This window comes from Cheilinus undulatus, linkage group 9 (genome assembly GCF_018320785.1).
Source record: "Cheilinus undulatus linkage group 9, ASM1832078v1, whole genome shotgun sequence".
In the NCBI taxonomy this organism is placed as follows: domain Eukaryota; kingdom Metazoa; phylum Chordata; class Actinopteri; order Labriformes; family Labridae; genus Cheilinus; species Cheilinus undulatus.
Window position 1 is genome coordinate 40,596,506 of NC_054873.1, and position 20,489 is coordinate 40,616,994.

The 20,489-nt window shown below is 38.2% G+C and overlaps 1 protein-coding gene across 3 annotated transcripts in view; it reads left to right on the forward strand.

Annotated features, from left to right (window-relative positions):
- The window catches only part of far1 (fatty acyl CoA reductase 1), a 36,030-nt gene extending 17,466 nt beyond the window's left edge, over window positions 1-18,564 (forward strand). The window contains exons 5-14 of one of the 3 annotated variants that reach the window (XM_041796688.1): window positions 1,253-1,432; window positions 3,189-3,366; window positions 4,885-4,929; window positions 5,516-5,643; window positions 5,763-5,830; window positions 7,264-7,435; window positions 9,009-9,038; window positions 10,366-10,495; window positions 12,929-13,056; window positions 14,544-18,564. In XM_041796688.1, the coding sequence (XP_041652622.1) occupies window positions 1,253-1,432; window positions 3,189-3,366; window positions 4,885-4,929; window positions 5,516-5,643; window positions 5,763-5,830; window positions 7,264-7,435; window positions 9,009-9,038; window positions 10,366-10,495; window positions 12,929-13,056; window positions 14,544-14,703 (1,219 nt within the window). In that variant the 3' untranslated portion in view covers window positions 14,704-18,564. Of the gene's footprint in view, window positions 1-1,252; window positions 1,433-3,188; window positions 3,367-4,884; window positions 4,930-5,515; window positions 5,644-5,762; window positions 5,831-7,263; window positions 7,436-8,076; window positions 8,249-9,008; window positions 9,039-10,365; window positions 10,496-12,928; window positions 13,057-14,543 lie in introns of all 3 variants that reach the window. The other 2 variants (XM_041796689.1, XM_041796690.1) reach the window with 2 other exon arrangements.
- The last annotated feature ends 1,925 nt before the right edge of the window (window positions 18,565-20,489 follow it).

Sequence of the window (20,489 nt, forward strand, 5' to 3'; positions counted from 1 at the left end):
GCAGGCCACAACTTGTCCACGAGAGCGTCTGGAGTTGTTAGATTTTGTATTTGATGAGTTTGATGAGGGAAAGCCGGAATACCGTCTGCTTACATTGAGTTGGCACAGCAGGTCCGAACTCAGCTGCGGCCGATCTAAAAACAGTTTGCACCAACAACTGAAGGTAACGAACCTATTACTAAGACTATAGGGATTATGGCAATGGACAAATTTGCCAAAATGGTAAGGTATCCCTTTAAGGCAGTCTTTCTTCAGTCTTAGCGTCACAACAGCATCAAACGGGTTTGATGTTGTCGTTGGTCTCCGGGTCTTATGCAAATTGTGCTTTCTGTGACAGCCAGTGAGAGTCAGTATTGTGCATCAGCTTGTTAAAACAGTTCACTCTTCAAAACATGAACATAAGTAGTTCAGTGTGAAGCCACTGGATGTCCGCTCAGAACTCAAGAGATACTGGCACTTGGCTGCACAGGGCTGAAGTCGGATCTCTCAGCGCTGCTGTCTGAGTATCTTGTCTGTTTGTTCATTCCAGCCTGACATGACAGGTACGGTTTACCTCCACTGAGTTTTCCAAAGTAAAAGCAGTTTGTCTCTGTGGTGAGATAACCGCGTTTTCATGTGATACGTTTATTCTGAAGTGTTTTGGGATAGTTCTTCAGTTGTTGTAGTAACTTGCTGGTTTACTTTGGTTTTAACTGTCATTTTCTGTCTACTCTCTGTAAATGATTTAAAAACATCAGATTATGAGAGATGTTACCACACATGCTATCTCCAGCTCATTCTGTGTTTCCCTTTTTTACCGTTTCTTTTTATGCCACCTAAGTTTTTCTCCAGAATGTCGGTTAAGCACAAGTTTGAATGTGAAATAAATCTGTTTCTAAAAGCTGACGTCCCAAGACTTGTAAAACTGACACCGCGTCTATACCTGTATTATCTGAACAAAATTGTCGTGAATTTCCACCAGGTGCATGATGGGAAATAATCTCTAAAGGAATCTTATTATATAGTATTATATTGCAGTTAGTGACCTTGTAAGATGCCAGTCCTTGCAAAAATCTTACTCTGAGATTAAAATCTCAGCGACTTCCTGACACTTTGTCTGCAGTTGTGTGAGCGTGTCAGATGTTTGTCTTTTTAAAGCCTTTTAAAAGTTTTAGCAAAGTAGTGTAAGGCCAGCACAGTTTGGTCTGATTATGTCATCTACTGAATGTACAGTATATCCTACTTAACTTTCCCTATTCCTCCTCTCCCTAAGAGATGCAATGCAGCTAAATGTCCTGGCAACACAAAAGATGCTGGCACTGGCCCACAAGATGAAGCACCTGGAGGTGTTCATCCATGTCTCTACAGCCTATGCCAACTGTGACCGAGAGCTTATCGAGGAGATGGTCTACCCTCCCCCAATAGACTACCGCAAGCTCATCGACTCTCTGGAGTAAGTTGATCTTGACTGTTCCACTTTTACAGCTTTTACCCTGTCTGCAAGCTGTTGTGGTGATGGTAGACTTGTATAGTCTTGTTAATGTTTATAGATGTACAGATGGTTTTCTCTGTAGTCAATCACAGTGGCACAGGACTATATTTTATGCATAAAACATTCATTCTTTTTCTTTAGATTATTGGATGTATAAAAACAAGTAGGAAGGTATTGTCAAGATTAATGTCAGTCACACAGTGAACCTGACAGCTTAGCCATGGCTGGAGAGTAAACTGCTGCTTAGTAGCACTAATGTTGTAGAGGCTGCCAGTCTCAGCTGCTCAGAGAGAGATTAGTAAAGCATTAGAAGCCTCCACAGTAAGTGGAGATTAGTGGGATGATTCTGAAGCATAGTATGTGAAATACATTGAGCTTTTTAGAGAAGTTGAATGGGTGTGTGCAAAGAGTTGTCATGCAAAGTTTTGCTGTGGATCTCAGAGAAATGTACCTTTTTTGAGAAGGTACAGATGGAGCTGCTTGATTATGTGTAAAGCTGGAAGCTAAAAAAGGGAATGTATGTATGGTAATATCCTTAGGGCTTATACTTGTTTATGCCTAGTCCACACTGCCTGTTTGGGCAGCATGTGTATAATTGAACCTGTTTCCTGTCATTTTCACACCCATGTTAACAAGTAAGAGCAGCAGCAAGGACTGCAAGAGCAGCATGGTTCAGGCACAGGTCTCACACTTTTTTACATTTCTTCTCAGAAATAGACTGACGTCATATAGATGTTATATCAGCAATTTACACTTTTACTGCCATTTCCATATAAATATCTGCTAAAAAAAATTAGTTAAATACTTCCAGTAAGTGTATATGAAGCAAAATATGATATTAGATACATTTTTGTTCTTTTAATAAGGAGCAACACTTGATTTTATGCTGTTATACGACTCGCCTAGGGATAACCAGGACTTAGTCCTAATTTTGGGGGGATTGTCCATCCGTCCCAGCTATTCTGGTGAACATGATAGCTCTGTAAAGCTTTGAGTGATTTCCTTCCAACTTTGTTTAAATGTCCACTCTGACTCAAGGATGAAATGACTACCTTTTTTTCTTTAGATATACGTATACCACAAAGGTTAAGATCTTTGAACCATTTGTGTAATTTAATTATTCACCCTAACTTTTTTCACAGTTTCCTATATCCCTCTGTTTATTTTAAACATTCATTTTTCCACCATACAGTTATAGATAGTGCTGTTATCCAAAGCTTATTACAAAATATGAATCTAAACAATTAAACAAATAATATTTCTATCAATTGCACTTAAACACCCTAGCCCGTCTTTTTGATCCTCTACTGTATTTTCATTGTCCGGCAATTGCATACCCCACATAGGCACGTAACCACTGGACAGTAATTATAGTGTAATCTATGACATCAAAGCTTTAGAAATAATAAACACACACATTGGCAGAGTTACTGGTTATGAAGTGGCATAGTGTTTGAAAGGAAATGCTTGTCAGTTTGCCAGTTCATCTCCCCCTTAAATCTCAGGGGATGAATTACAATCACTTAAAACAACAATCATTTTACTTTTAATCTGTTTTTCCTGATCACCAGGTCACAATTTAAAAACTAAATGTAGTTAAGTAAAACTTGAGTTTACTTTGTGCAAGAAGATCTATAACATCCATAACATATCTGTTTACTTGTTATCTGTGTTTATGAAAACTCAGCAAATTGATTAAATTATGTTTTTTGTCTAGCTGGATGGATGATGAATTGGTGTCTGCTCTGACCCCAAAGCTGATCGGGGAGCGCCCCAACACCTACACTTACACCAAAGCCTTGGCTGAGTATATGGTGCAGCAGGAGGCAGGAGACCTCAACGTAGCCATTGTCAGACCTTCCATAGTGGGAGCCAGCTGGAAGGAGCCCTTCCCAGTGAGTGATTCAGATATCAGTATTCTTGTCATTTTGTTTTAAACCTTAAGTTAGAGAGAATTGCTGATTAAAAAGAAAATCTCATCTGTGCCCCAGATTTATTAAGGATGCTGTTAAATGTGCCAAGACAGAGTAAATCATGTTGCAGAAATACAGCAAACATTTGAAGACTCTTTTGGTTGTTTTCTGATTTTGTGCTATCATATTGGAAAAAAAAACAATGCAAATTTTTACATCATCCATGTTGGTAAGAATTTAAATCATAAATATTTGCTCTGGTCATGTTTAGAAAAAGCCATGTTGCACATTTTCCATTTCATTTTCCTTTGATGCACAGTGTCTGTAGGAAACGGGTCATTGTCAAGTGGGGAGATTCAAAAGTGAGGTATTGAGAAATAGGAAACAGTACACTGATTACCAATAGTGTGTTCCTGTAGTGACTCACAGATGTATCTACCCCAGACTGCTGATTCAGCAAAAGTGTTTTTATTGGGCAGAATAAGTCACTTTCTGCAATGTTAGGGGGCCTTATGTTGGTTATGAAAGTGAACAACATGGAGTATAGAAATGTTCAAGAAGAGCGACTACTTACATTCTTTAGTGGACTTGAGTTATTCAGACCATACTCATTTTTAAGCTTTACTTTGGGGCTTTTTAGCTTTTGTGTAGGAAAACTGGAGAGAGTAAAGAATGATATGCAGAAAAGGAGCCACTAGTTGGACTCAAACCTCGACTGCCACCTTGAAGCACCATAGCTGTAATGTATGGAGCACAACCCAACCATAAAGCCATAAGTGCCCCACATCATTTTAAATGCATAATATTTTTTATTAGATAATAATAATATTAAAAATAATAATATTAATAATTTTAAAAAATGGAAAAAACACTGGTGTCAGCATCAGTGATGGGCTCATTGTTATTTTAAATGCTAATAGTGGCCCAATTTTCACAGTTGATGCATCTCCAGTCCTGGTCATTCCTTAAGGCAGAATCCAAATTCAGTCACGCTCCTCTTGTGTCTCCTCTCTTAAAGCTCTCAGCCTCTGCTGCAGCCAGCACAGAGGCGTTGGGAGCAGTTGAGCTGTGAACATGGTAGTGGGAGTTGGAATGTGAGGAATGTGAAGAAGTTCAGTACACCTTTTCTCATGGGCCTGTCATTGGGGGTAGCAGGAGGAGTGTTGCTTTACTGGTTTGAGAAAGTTTGAAACATTTCACATTTTTCTGATGAGAATTGACAATACGACCCATTTTACTGAATGAATTATATGGTCCATGACATTTCAAAAGAACCTTTGTCTTTCACTAAGTCTTTTTATTGCAATCAAAATATATTCAGTTTGTCAAAGACAAGAATTCTTATGCTGTAGAAACACTGTAAGCAGCAAAGGCCTGTTTTAACTTTTGTTTTGATTTTTCAAGATTATTTTCTAAGTCTGAGTTTTTGCCAAACTGGAACCATTTACTGTCCTTAATGTTTCAGTATTTATACAGATTTCCTTTGTCTTTTTCTTTCAGGGCTGGATTGATAACTTCAATGGACCAAGTGGAATATTCATTGCTGTAAGTACTGAGAGAAACTTAATGGGGGTTATATTCAGCAATTAAAAATTCACTAATAGCTTTTTCGAGTACCTTTCTTTCTTTCAATTTATTTCAGGAATCTGCATCAAAGAAAGTTTCCAAATCATTGAACTTGTTATGGCATTTATGATGAAATACTTCGTCAAGCACAGCCTGGAATTTTTAAATGACAGACTAACAACTTGTTCCATTTTGTCCTTCAACAAAGTTTCTATACAATTAAAACAGGCTGTGAGGGGACCTTTGACATCTTTAACAAATCTGTTTAGTTTTCAAAATGAAAATTCTTTTTTTTTTTTTTTTTGGGGGGGGGGGGGTCCATTTTCTGCAATCATGTGGTAGTGTACTACCTGCTTGTCAATATACATACAAAAATATCTGTTGGCATCAGGGCACAGTATTTTATACATTTTTCCCCACCATAATTCCCCATTCTGTGTGGCTTGCTGTTTCTTACTTGGTACAATTTTTAGAATATTCTTTATCTTGCCATGTTTTAGTTTATACCAGGATTTTTGGAAACTGTTAAGTTACACTGATGTTCTTTTCTTCGCATCTTCTATAGGCTGGTAAGGGGATCCTTCGAACAATGAGGGCATCAAATGATGCTGTGGCTGACCTGGTGCCAGTGGATGTGGTCATCAATGCCACTCTGGCAGCAGCTTGGTATTCTGGATCACAGAGACACAGCAGGTTGATGAGATGTAGATGTACACACAAGCTTTTACTGCAATCCTCCTTTTATGTTTTGCTTTTTGATAGAACTATAGAGTTAAAAAAAAATCCCCCGTTGTCTTACCTCTTTGTTACAGGCCTAGAAACCTCCTGGTTTACAACTGCACAACTGGAGGGATCAACCCATTTCACTGGGGTGAAGTTGGTATGAATTCTCTTATCCGTATACTCAGCCTTTGTTGAGGCCCCTGATAATAGAGGCTTACATGGTTAAGAGGCGTCTCTAATGACATATCCTGATCGTAACCTGATCTACTTCCTGCCACACCTAAACCAAACGCTTATGTTCACCTGTTCAGTATGGATCCTGATTTGTAGCTGGAGTGAATCCCACTTGTAAACAGCAGTTAGGCATTTTTCAGAGGTGATCTGCTATCATTTTACACAGAAGGGTCAGCTACCTACACAGAGGAAACTGTGTAGATGCTTTTATCTATACATTTATTTTTTTTACCACAAAGGGTAAATGGATGCACACCTTTTTTGGTAATGAATTACTTTTATGAATGTGTAACTATGTTACTTAGATTTTAGAACTAAGATGATGTGTACGTGTTACAACATAAAAATAATCTGTGTACTTCATTTCATTACTTTGTTACATGTTACCCCCAGAACCGTTTATTTTCTAACTTTCTGCTCGAGAGGCCATTGGCTACAGATATCAGGCATCCATGAACGCATGCCCCATCTATAGGCCTGTCCTTACTACAAAATTATTGGTCCAAAATATCCGAATTGATTGTAAACATGAAAATATGAGATATATCTGGCAATGATAATGGAATTTACTTGCAAACTTTAAGAGATGTTTGACTTGAAATTAGCCATTTTATAAGACATAACTGCTATTTATCGGTTGTAAATACCCAAGTTGATCACAAATGTTGCAGTCTATAGTTATTAAACTCAAGAAATCTATTGATTCTTAAAAGTTATGAAAATGATGCAATGGAGAACCGCTTCCACCTGTGAGTTATCTTGATTTTTCCTAACACCAGCTGTGACGTTCAAGTACACATGTGCTTTTAGATGTGAAAGTGTTCATGAGCTTATGGATGTCTGATGTCTGCAGCCAGGGTCTCTTATTTTGTTTCAGAGTGGATCTTACTGTAGATGTAACAGTTTTACAGGCTCATGTATGTTTGTCTCAAAAAGACATGTGATGTTTAAGTTTCTATTTTTCTGTAAATCCAACTCCATATGCTGAGGAAGATTGAATAACAAAATCAAATCATCAAAAACAGCTAATGGTTAACTATATTGGTGAAGTATCCTTCCAAAGTATATTTTACTCAATATTTTTAAGCGGCAGTTTTGTTGACAATTATTTTTTGCAATGTATACATAGGTTAATTATTTTGTAGACCTTTTGCACAGGCAATACAGTACCAGAATGATGGTATTGTTTTTTAATGACTACCATTAAGAAATATATTAACATTTTAATTAGCTGCTGTAAATTAAGGTAAAATAAGCTCATATAATGTGTTCCCCTTTTCCACATTAGTACCAAAGGTTTAGTCAAGCATTATCTACTCATTGATGACTTGTGTTGAACAACCTTCTGTTTCTTAGAGTACCATGTAATATCCACATTCAAGAGGAACCCCCTTGAGCAGGCCTTCCGTCGGCCCAATGTAAATCTCACATCCAATCACCTAATCAATCAGTACTGGATCGCTGTGAGCCACAAGGCTCCAGCCTTCCTTTATGATCTCTACCTCAGGCTGATTGGACGAGAGCCCAGGTAACCTTATCATCGCCGAATCAGATGTGCCACACCTCTGCTGTTTTAACGCCAAAATTCCCCTCTCACACATGCATCCATCCTGCCTGCTTTAGTCCTGTAACTTCTTCTTTTTAGTGTAATTGCCTAATGTTGTAGCCTCATTTATTATACAATGCTTGTGTGCAGTTTTGGTGGGAGTTGAAGAATGTATAACCCATTGCTCTCCTGCACATACAGGAGGTCACTGATGGGTTCTGCACTCTGCACATCTTGCTACGTGCAATGATGGTTGTTCTCAGTTGTATTCCAAAATCTCAGCACTTATGTCATCTAAGCCCGGCCTATGAATGGGCTATGGTGGACCTCAGTCTGACGATACCTTCTGGAATCCAACCCAGGTGTAGGCCCTTTGAAAAACCTCTGCTATTTTCTCAACTGTCACAAAAATGTGTTAATTTAGCAGAATGCTTCCACTTTAAAAACCAGATTCTTTAAGATCTGCTGCCCATTGGATATCAAAGCTAATGACAGGCTAGCAGTGGTGAAGTTGTATAAGGGGCCTGCATCTTGCCTGCATCAGTAGAGGGAGAAAACAGATTCTTCATCTCGTCCTCTCTTTGTCCTACTTGTCCTGTTGTACATGTATTTTTTTCCTACAGAGAACTGTATAAACATGACCTTCAAGACCAATCCCTTAGAGCAGGCTTTCAGAAGGCCTAATGTCAATCTACGCTCCAACCCCTTTACTAATCAGTACTGGACGACTGTCAGCCACACGCTCCCAGCCCTGCTCTATGATGCCTATCTCAGGCTGACAGGCCGCAAGCCCTGGTAAGGTTGCAAATGCCACTCCCTCATGCACTTTCACTGTGCCAGTCAGTTCCCACAATCCCCCACCATCACCATCACCCTTCTTTTGCCTGAGTTTTATTTGTTTGTGTTATTTTTCACTGACTGGTGTTCTGGAATAGTGGAAACAAAGAAGGGTCCTGGGGCCTTAAAAACAGAACTGTTTGCTGTGTTTTTGCTTGGCCTCATGGCATCATCTGATCTTTGTTTATAAAGACAGAGTGCCATCACAGTAAGATTTGGTTTTACTGGAGCATGTCTCAGCTCTGTTCTGTTTTTTATTTTTATTTTTTTCCAATCACTTTTTAATCCAAAGATGACTCCTTTTTTGTGAACATGGCGTCCATCAGTGTCCCCCCCTCTCCCCAAGTCTAACCCAATCATGAGAAACCCGAAGACACCATAAGATCATAAGTTGGAGACAGTTATGTCCCCCTGAATACAACCTCTATGCATGTCAAATGATTATCCCTATCCATGTGCTCCCTCTTTACTACAAGCCAAAGCAACTTTCAGATATAAGATGCAAAACAGTGTCAAATTTTTTTTTTCTTTATGTTTACGCTGTATTTGCTTTTCTGCTGTCTGAAATTAATTTGGCTTTGTAGACTACTTGCATTCTAGTGGTGTGATTTGATCTCAGTGAGTATGTCACCAGCTGTAATGTAAGTAGTATCTCTCACTCTACTTTCTGATCAATTGTGCATGCTTGTACCAACCTCTTTGTCTTTCGCCTGAACAGAAGGAATCTGAGTCATGTCAATCTGCCTAGGTCAGTGTTCATCTTTTAGACCAACACAATATCATACAAAATGCAATTGGTCATGCATTCATTTATAAAAATTCAAATACATTTAAATGTTAACTTATTTAACTTTCAGAGATCTTTTCAAAGTTGAACACTTGGAATAACAACAAATGCAGTTTGAAGACTCAAAGATCCTCATATGATCCTGCCATTAACACATACTGCTTCAATTTCCATCAGTTACCTTAACTTCCACAGCACTTGAGCTGGAAATGATTAGGAATAACTGCAATTATGAGCCTCCAAATCTCCACTAATACAGAATAAACATTACCTGGATTTACCTGTGTGAACAGGAGGACATAATTACATTGGAAGTCCATGCAAATGCTAAGATAGTAACAGATACTAGCCCTTCCTGTACTTATTTTTAAATGTTTTTTTAAAATGTCAAAACTATCCAACCTAAATTTGGTTGATGTGAAAGTGTTTTCAGTCCTCCTGGTCTTCAGACTAAATCCAGTCAGTCCACTAATAATTTGTGTCACTCATTGGCCCAAGGGGAAGAGTGGGTCTTAGATCTGATTATTGACATTGCAGTGAGAAAGTTCTGACTACTTTTATAAAGATGGATTGTAAAACATTAAGTAAATCATAAGATGTTCAAAATTGAGGATGATGATCCAGTTTCTAAGTTTTGTCAAAGCTAAATTGCTCTAGATTGATTAAAGTACAAATTTATCTTTTTATCAAACTAAAATCAAGATTTTTTTATTACAATGGCTTTTAGTGGATGGCAGTGATGGGAAGTGAATAAAGAAGAATAAAATGCAAGTTATTGAAGTAACCTGCTAACTCCTTCAATACAGCAAAAATTGACTTTGAAGAACTGATTGTATTCAGTCTTGTTCAGAAAATGAGGCAGGGGAGCTTCTGTGTCTCTGCCCAATGTAGGGATTACAAAAACTACAAAGGACTGAAAAAGTACTTGATATTTTCTTTGTGAAAATCAGACATTACCTTGATTTTTTTTAACTGCTCAAGCTTTTGACAACATATTTTCAATTAAAGAGTAAGCAACTTTAGGATAATCTTTTAAACAATTTCTAAATTATTTTGATCAGAGTAAGAAAAGGTATCACTATTATGCTTACTTTCCTCTTAAAGCTTTAACAGAAACTCCTATAAAATGTCTGAAATTTGTATCAGCTTTATCGGAGCAGTTGATAAGTTCACACCCATTAGCCACAGTACCATCAACTTTTTTTTCATTTCAGTGATCTTTTCTTATCTTCCTTTATTGCTTCTTCCTCGCCACTTGCATTTGTCCCTCATTGCTCATTCATGACAGGATGATGAAGACAATCACCCGCCTCCACAAAGCCATGATGGTCTTGGAGTATTTCACCAGTCACTCCTGGGTGTGGAACAATGACAACATATCCATGCTTATGGCCCAGTTGAGCCCTGAGGATAAGAAGGTATGGAGGAGACAGATTACGTCAATCTTGTAATGTGGAAAACAGCGCTTTCCTACATGTTACTCACAATGCTTTCGTCTGTTGTCCATGTTTTCCCCTCACCACATAACACAGACCTTTACTCACTATAGAGACAGATTAACCACTGAATGTGTTAATGTCTGATAGTGGGCCGGCTACAATAGTGAGTCAGTCATTCACTGCTGACGTTAGATTGTGAACTGAGGCATTGTTCAGGATTACTGTCTGGAGGAATCTGCATTTGTAAAGGGCATGCCAGTGGACTCGAACAGGGACATTTAAATTGATGTTTTAGAGCAGTTGTCTCAAAGTTACTATTCTCACTTAAATTTTAATGTTTTTCTGTCTTTTATCTACTTTTTTATGGTTTCTAGTAAAACTGTAAGTTTTAAAGTTGTCAGTGTAAGTATATTGACCTGCTGTTACTAGCTGTGTTGTGCATAAATATAACCTCTGAGCTATTAGAGTGGCTGTTGGCTTTCGTTAATCAGCCTTTTTTATTTTCAGTTTCTGTATTTCTATTTAAGTTTTTTTCCAACTATAATCTGGTAATGCATATTATAACATATAAACTTAGTATAAAAAGTAATGAAATTTGTGTTTGGTAGATTATTTCTTGCTGTAACAATGCTTCTTGGCAATAAATCGTATACCGTTGGAAAGCCTGTTTATTACCCTTTAAAATGATGCCACATTTGTAAGGAACATGCATTTGTGGGATGAGCAGCAGAGCTGAGTATGTGGGTTGCACCCATGAAAAATTTCCCAAATCTTCTCTGCCAATGCCAAACAGCTTATCCTGCTGTTGACTCTTGTTTGGTGTTTGGTGGATTGGATGATTGAAGTTTGAAGAAACAAAACATTGGCAATTTAACAACTTGTGCGTTTAACAAACAGGAGCCTCAGTATAATGTGGAAGAACCATACACAGCCACAACAGCCTTACATTTCCTCCTCATGCTGGTCACCAGCTTGTTCACACACTGCTGTGGGATGGCATCCCATTCTTCAACCAGCATTTGTCGCAAGTCAGCAAACGTGGTTGTGTTGGTCACTCTAGCACAAACAGCACGCCCAAGCTGATCCCACAAGTGTTCAATGGGGTTGAGGTCAGCACTGCTGGCAGGCCATTCCATCCTCTCCACTCCCAAATTCTGGAGGTAGTCTCTGATAAACCCCGCTCTGTGGGGGCCAGCGTTGTCATTTTGGAGGATAGAGTTTGGTCCCAGACTGTGGAGATATGGGATTGCCACTAGTTGCAGAATCTCATCTCGATATCTCTCTACATTGAAATTGCATCCAATGATGACAAGCCTCTTTCCAGTGAGGGAGATGCTGCCCCACACCATCACACTGTCTCCACCAAAAGATGTTACTCTGTCAATGCAGCAATCAGCATAGAGTTCTTCGCGTCTTCTCCACACTTTGACCCTATGATCCAACTGCCATAGGCAGAATCTGGACTCATCGCTGAACCTGACATTTTTCCACATGTTCAGGTTCCAGTGCATGTGTTGCCAACACGAGCGCAAATGGGCCTGACATTGAAGGGCTGTCAGTGCAAGCCTACTGGCAGCCCTGTGAGACCAGAGATTGGCTGCATGAAGTCTGTTCCGGATTGTCTGGGTAGAGAGCTGTTGGCCATATCATCCTGCAGATCTGTAGAAGACAGCCTACGGTACCTAAGTGCTGACAGGGTGAGGAAACTGTCTTCTTGGGTAGTCGTCTTCTTGGGACGTCCACTTTCGCAGCCTGTCTCTGACATCCCCTGTTATATGGAACTTGGCCTTCAGTTTGGAGATGGTACTAGAGCTTACTCCACACAATGCTGCACCTTGGTTTTGCAGAACACCAGCTTGAAGTTGCACGGGCCCTATCCAGATCAGTCAAACGTGACATGCCATTTATTGGAGCAGACACCTACTGACATCTGTAGCAGGGCCCATGCTCACTGGTGCTCCTGCACCTGGGGGTACCAGAAGCTCAAAACAAGAGTCATTAGCAACATAAGCTGTCTGGATTTTGCAAATTTTTCATGGGCGCAACCCACCTACTTACTTCTGTTGCTCATCCCACAAATGCATGTTCCTTACTAATGTGGCACCATTTAAAAGGGAAATAAATGGGCTTTCAAATGGTATAAGATTTATTGCCAAGAAGTGTTGTTACAACAAAGAATCTACCAAACACAAATTTCCTCACTTTATGTAGATCTATGTCCATCACGTCATATTTGAGACTCCTCAGTCATTGCTTAACAGACAAATCTTCAAGTCAACAGATCTTAATCAAGAAAACTTTCCTTTACACTTCATATTTCTCATGTCACCATTAAAGATGGAACTTGTCATTAACTGGAGATTTTGCATCTAAAAGGTACTGATGTACCCTGTGTCTGCATTTTTTCTGTAGATTTTTAATTTTGATGTTCGCCAGCTGCATTGGGCAGAGTACATGGAAAACTACTGCATGGGCACCAAAAAATATGTCCTCAATGAAGAGCTGTCAGGCCTGCCCGCTGCACGCAAACACCTTAACAAGTAAGATTCACTGGCATGTGACTTCAACTTGGCCAACATTTACAGAAACTGCTTGTAACACTATTACTGAGAGTGGCCTATTCCTATCCCACACGCAGGGCATCATATAGTGGTTAAATCATTGCTTTTTGCATTTACATACCAAGGCTGATTTTCAAGTACTTTCAGTAATCCTTCCATTAACCACTGATGTGTTTTGATTTGATACTGTAGTTCTGTATATTGGCAGATCTAAAGGATAGTACAGTCATGGTGGCAATAATCCTCTAATTTTCACAGATGCAGATGAACAAGCAGAAATGTTCTAGGAATGAAAAGCAGAAATCATGAACTCAAAAAGCACATCTAGCGTTTGTGTGTAGTATGCTTGTCACAGTAACAGCATATGATACTTAAACAAGAGCTATTCATTCAATAGCTCAACAACAAAGAAGAAATTCTAAACAACCAAAATAACGTTATATTCTGAGATCAGAAGGCACTGGTAATACATTTAAATACTACTAGTGTTTACAGTGGGCTGTCAACATTAATGTGTCAATTGCACTGAGATGTACATTGGAAATTGATGTCCTAATAATTTCTTAAATTACGTCAATGTCATTGTCTTTTTCGGCACATCATTATGCTTTATCTGCCTGAGCCTTTAAATGTCTTATTCCACTTCAAAACACTCAGACAGTTCTTGAATAAATAAAAAGTTATCTGAAACTTGTGATGTGAAAGCTTTTTCTTCCTTACCATTTAGATATTTCATTATTATTTCATTTATTTATGTGACTCAGATCATGATCACACAGTATAGAGAACAAACAGAACACACAATACAAATAACAAAAAAAAGCACACGGCATGTCTGAAATGCAACAAGTTTTACTTAAATAATGGAAGAATGTTCTTCACAAAAGCACCAAGTTTACAAATAACTTTTGGTTTCTCTGAGTGGAACGGAAAAATTAAACATTAAAGGACGGTCTAGATAATGCTTTGGTGTATATACCTGTCTCTACAGCCGTACCTTTCAATAACATTGTTCCCTACTCGAAGTTCTCATTTTCTTTCAAAATAAAAGCTGGTTTTTATATGAACAGGACATAAAGTAGTCTTGGCTTAAGACAGTACACATTGTATAGTAAAACAGTTTTTAAAAATTCCACTCGATCATCAGTTTCAATCTCCTGGATTACCCATGTATGTACAGACTCTGTTCACTGTCCGCATTCTCTAACCTTTTAATTATTTGTTATTTTGTAACTGTTCTGGACATCTATCACTAGACAAATATGTTTGACAATAGTGTGAGGGCCTCAGCTAACTGTGTCTGAATTGGACCAAAGTAAATGTAGCAACCAGGTGACATTGCTAAATAAAAGCATCAAACTGTTGAACCTCTTACTTAAAAGTTTTAGGTTTTAGTTATATTTCCACACAGGACCTAAAACCAGTCCTCCTTTTGAAGTTTTGGATTTGTCTCCTGTGTTTCCTAGGCTGAGGAATATTCGCTACACCTTCAACACCATCCTGGTGGTGCTCATTTGGCGTGTCTTCATTGCCCGATCACAGATGGCCAGAAACATCTGGTACTTTGTGGTGAGCCTCTGCTTCAAATTCCTCTCCTACTTCAGAGCTTCCTCCACCATGAGATAATGAGCCTGGGACTGGGGCAGAGTGAGGCACAGAAGAGGGGCAAGGATGTCAAAAACATGGGCTGTGAATGACAGATTTCTGAGTTCAAAGCCCTTACAATTATACCTGGCTGTTATTTTCTGGTTCCATGTTTGCACTGACACTTGAGGAATAAACTGAACCTTTCAACTCATGAAGACAGACGGAGGTATTGGATGAGCCTGGGGTCCACAGCAGTCTAAATGTTGTGTATCTCAGATCTGTCTACTCTGTTAGAAAACAAAAAAGCAAAGGGCTTGGATCTGTCTCACCTTGTATAACTATTATATCAACCCCATATGGGCAATTTAAAGACACTGGAACAGAAGGCCTCATTCTGTTAGTTTTCAGTCAAACCAGTCCACCTCTTGATCCAGTTTTACTCTTGCAGTTTGTAGGCTCCATGTCATCTAAACCTGTCCCATCTCATCTGTCTTTTCCACTGACCACCTGCAAAACTAAACTATGCATTGGATTGTTGCCAAAAATAAAAAAAAAACTTTGGTTGGCTTTGAGTCAGTCGAGGTTTCACCTTTTGTATGCTTAATCTTTCATCTAGCAATAATGACTCCAACTGCTGAATAAGTAATACTTTTCTGCTGTCATCAGAAAACATAAAGCCAGGGTTTTTTTTTGCTTTCATTTTTTCCATACCTTGAAGTTTATGTGCATTCTTGTCCAAACTAGAGATTATAATAAGCAGGGCTGCCTTTGTTTTTTATCTGACAGCAGCATTTTTTTAGGTAGGCATAAGCTTCTCTCAGACTGGCATCAGAACTGGTTTTGTTCTTTTTGTTGGTGGCATTGAAGGATGATCCATTCAAGAGTTAGTTAAGGTGTGTTCAAGGACAAGCTGGCTGCAAAATAACTGAGTCATTTTTTAAGACCAAACCAATTTCAGTCAATGTTAATGACAGTGGCACTGATAGCATAGTATAAAGAGAGTGTCATTCAGTCTAGGTAAAGATGCTTATCCCACAGTATACCCCTGTATGTCCCCAATGAAATGCAGTGGGTTGTTCTATTATTGCAACCAAGCACAATATTGATTGTAATACCATGGCTTTATCCAGTGCCTACAAGCTGACCATTGTCTGCAGGTTTTGTAAGTCAAGGTTCTTTTTCAAAAGGTTTCATATTCATTTTAGATTCAGTTGTTACCGTTTTTAAGCTGTTTCTTTTTTTTTTGCCAAAACTACATATCAGCTAAAAAGCTCATAGCTCAGTGAGGATGAGACGGGCGGAGTTGAGAGGTAAATTCTTTCATATTTGGCTAGATTTCCTCTCCTTGTAATACTGGAAGATGTGTTAAGAATTGAAAACACTGTGGGTGAATACTTGTATTGGTGTTTGTTTTCTTTCAGGTAGCTCTTGCTGAACTCACAAACTGTTGATGTAAAAAAAAAATAAAAAATATTTACAGACTTTTACAGACTGCAAAACAAAATGCAGGTGTTGTCCTGTCCATATCCTGCTGTCTAACTCATGGACCATACTGTTGCCTTTGCGTGTTTTTCCCCAGATAAAATATTCGGGGTTCAGGAGCTGAAATGTTGTAATGTAGAACCATATTTCAGTTTTGCAATTCATAATTTTGAGATAATGAAATAGCAGAGGGACTTCTTATGGTTTAAAAGGAGAAACTATTAATATGTCATTAGCTACAATTGAACAGCTACATAAGCAATCGACAATTTCTTAGCGAACAACTCTGTTCAGACTGTTACATGATGCAGTACCAGAAACATTTTAGCTTTCTTCTGTGAGCCAGATGTTGAAGGAATAGCTGTTGTGTTTAGAGTGTACACTTGTTTTAGTAGAAATGTAGAGTTTAGCATCAACTTTTATTTGAATATTGAAAAATTAAATTCTACCATTAACTTAGCTGAGGTTTTCTTGACCACGTTGTCATAATTGTCCTGCCTGTTACTAATATCTGGAGCACACTACAATGTTTGAAAAAGCAGGGTGTTACTGTGTATTTAGTTCTGCTTGCATGTGACTTTTGGGAGTGTCTTGGCAACACTGAATACATTATGCATCTATATGCATCCTGTGAATATCCTTGATTTACTGAGGAAAGTGATTGTGTTATATTTACACTCAAAGCATGAGCCATTCTCTGTATGATCATGTGGCCTGGTGAAAAGATGCAAAGTTTTGAAAAGATGTGTGCAAGTGTAAATGGTGCCTGAACTTTACAATATTCTAACAACATGAAAAAGAGAAATCAAATCTATGTTTTGTAGTAATTTTCTGTACAGCTCTATTTAGGTAGACTTCAAAATATAAAGAAAAAGATGTATTTTTATGCTAATGACACTGTGTTGCTATTTTATCTACAAGCTTACTGAACCAACTGGAGCTGGTGTAAATAATCCTTAAAGTAAATATGTGACAAGAGCAGCATACTGAGAGATGAATATAGCAGTTGCTTGTTGTTTGACTGCAATGTATGTATATACTTATTTTGTGTGAATGTGGAGAAATAACACAGCCTGACCCGTTTGCATAGCTAGAACTTTCCTCTGACCCCTAAAAGAAATTAAAACTACTACAATTGCCTGTAACTTAAATTTGGTGCAGGTGTCTGTACATTGAAGTGCTGTGCAATAATTTGTTGCAGTTGTAACTTGAGAATGTGAGTAGGTCAGTTTGTGCTGGAAAATGAATGTTGTGCTCTTGTTGGTGTTGTTGATGGGGGTGTGGGAGCAATAGCTTCTCTAATTCATGGTTTTGTTACAGCATTTTTTTTTCTGATTTGAGAGGTTAAAAATGTTTTTATAGCTTTTGATATCAAATTCTGTGCCATGGAATTGTTTATAAACTGGGCATTCTAGACAGGAGTTAAAAAAAAGCATTAGCTCATCTTGGAAAAAGTGTCCATCAGTTAAAGGCCCCTGAAAATGAGATTTTAAATATATTAAATAGTCACAGCTAAAGGGACGTTTCTCTTTTTGGTTGTATACTCCAGCCCCACATTAGGGGTAAAGGAAAAATTGGCTCATCTATCTTTAACAAAACAAACATTTCAAATATACCAAAGAAGCTCTGCTATTCTGCATTATCAGGACTAAGGGGAGCTGTTGGGGTCTATACTGATTGGCACTGGCCTAACCTGTGGTTAGGTTTAAATTCAATGTTGCTACATCTAGATTGCTGTAAAGCAACACCTAAAATAACCATATACGTAAACAAACATAATTTTCTCTCAAGCTAAGCAAAAACTTTCAACCCTTTCTGTGAAATATTACAATTAAAATTGTCATGCAGGCCCTTTTTTAGTACAATTGCAGATTTTGTAAAACAGATTTGAACCAATGTATATGATTTAGAATTTTCCTAATGTTTGTCATCAAGCATCTGTTGGTCTAAATGCTCTTATAGCTGTTCTAGATTCCTTTTTTTCTGTGTTTATACTGCGTTTATAATTATACTTTGTTTTCATGTTAAAATACAGCCAGTCTGTTCTGTTCCTTGCATATTTCAGATAAAATGGCATGTGTATCAATTGCATCAAAATTGTATTGGTGATTTAATGTTTTTTTTTTTCTCAGTGGTTTTCATGGCTCATCACTTTGATCGGCCACTTCGATGCAAAGCCAAAACAACATAGGTTCATATGCTTTAAGCTGTCACAGGTTTTTCTCTCAAGGTTCTGATTTCTTTCAGATTAGTTCCAGTGTCATTGTTAATTTTTTAATGTGCTATACCTATGGCTCTTGAACGCTTTTTAGGAAAGGGTTTGTTGTCACTGTTGGTCAATTTGAAACACCAAAACTATACTTCAAAGAGTGCCTTTAGTTTGTAAACCAAAAAGAAGGAATAAACAGTTAAAACCTCTTTTGATGAAAATTTTTGATTTCTTTTGATTCTGTTGTCCAAGTACAACCGTTATCCATATGATTGACTTTAAACAAATGAACTATTAGTCTCAATCTGTCCAGCTGACCTGTTTCCTGCGGTGCATAACAGATCAGTCCTCCACTAGCCGCTCTGTTATCTGGAAGCAGACTAAAGTGAAAGCTATTGAACAGCTCCATTAAGATTTAATGCTGCCATTCAGGATTACACTCGACTCCATGAATGAAAGGATTGACCTGCCCTCAATTTAGAGGACTCAATCTGTGTTTCCTGGGAACTACTGGAGAGAGGATTTTATTGGTAGTGCCCCAGGAATACTGGTAGCCTGCCACAGTATCCTTTACGTTCACACTGTTAAATCTACTCCTTTTTTGTGAAGTTGGTTTAGCTTTAGTTAATTTAAAGAATTCAGTAAGAGATAGTATGCAGTAATGACTTCATTTGATGTGAGATAATGCAAAACCTATTCAGGAGCCAGTAACATGATCACGGTTGTGTTTCCCCTGCTGACCTGACATGACTCTGGTTGCTAAGCAAACAAGCACCTGGAGATTGTGTCTGGTTATTGTTTCAGACAAGAGAGGTTTTGGTTCTTGATGAATACGTTAAACAATCAAATCCTTTTTAAGATAAAAATAAGTTTCACATTTTTCACAATCCCTCAATGGATGAAACCAAATAATGGCTTTGTTAGGATCAGCGCAAGGACCCTATTTAAACCCTTCTGCTTATAAGTGCCCAAAGACTAAACTGGTTCAAGGACCTAACTGTATTTCCTTGGGTTTTTCTTTTAATGTGAGGGCTCAAGTGCTGAAGGTGCAGAGCACCCTAATGAAATTCCTAGGCCCCTCTTTCAGTGAGGGTTTTTTTTTTTTTTTTTTAATTTGAAACGCTTTACATATCCCAAAACTCTTGAAACTTTTCACATGGACAATTTAAATGTGGTAGATATCAAGCTTCCTAAAACAATTATTTTATGTGAGCATGGTGAAATCCAGACAGAAAGTCCACCGATTGGAAACAAGGTGTGTTTTTTTTTGTTTGTTTGTTTTTTTGTTTTTACATTTCCAGCGTTTCTTCTTGGATTATCTCATACAAGGGCGCCACTTGGAGCTAAGTGAAATTCTGTTCATGGCTAGAAGAGACTTGAATAATGAAAAGTCATCATACCCTTGGACAAAACTCGAAGGGCTTGGCCATGGAAAGATTTTTCAGAAGTTTGTAACTTAGCTGTGCGTAGTGTGTGAATGTGACTGAAACTTTGTGGTGGCAGGAAATGCCATGCTTTAAGCTTCCAGCTTCTGTTGCAAGTTGTTCCAAGATATAGTCAAATTTGTGCAATGAAAGTCTAAAGATGTTGATTAAGTTTGGTACAGAATTCTGTGTACAAAATAAAAAATTTGCCACATAGTCTCACCATCAGTATTTAGATTTGCACAACTCAGTTACACTTAATTAATACTGAAGAAGATTTCCTATTCTGATTGAGAGTACTGACCTGAACAGATTTGCATTTGAAAACCTTTTTTTGACATCTGCCCAGCTAAATTGACAAACAGTGAATCACTAATACAATACCCATGGGGCCTCCAGCGTTGCATAAAGAATTCATAGACATTAAATGCCCTGATGGTCTTGAGCAAAGCCAGACACAAATGCTCTGACACTGATCTGACTTTATGTCTTGTGAGCTTGAGAGATGGTTTCTCCTGTTCAAGCTGAACACAAGATAGTAATATGAAAATACAATAGACTGGCACACTGAATAATCTGTTGACATCTTGCCTTGCGTTTTCATTCAGTATGCGGGTCATCAAATGCTGGAAACAGTCCCACTGCTCTGGGAGCCCCCTGTGTTTCATGCTCCTCTACCCAGCAACACCTGGCAACAGCTGCATGGCAAC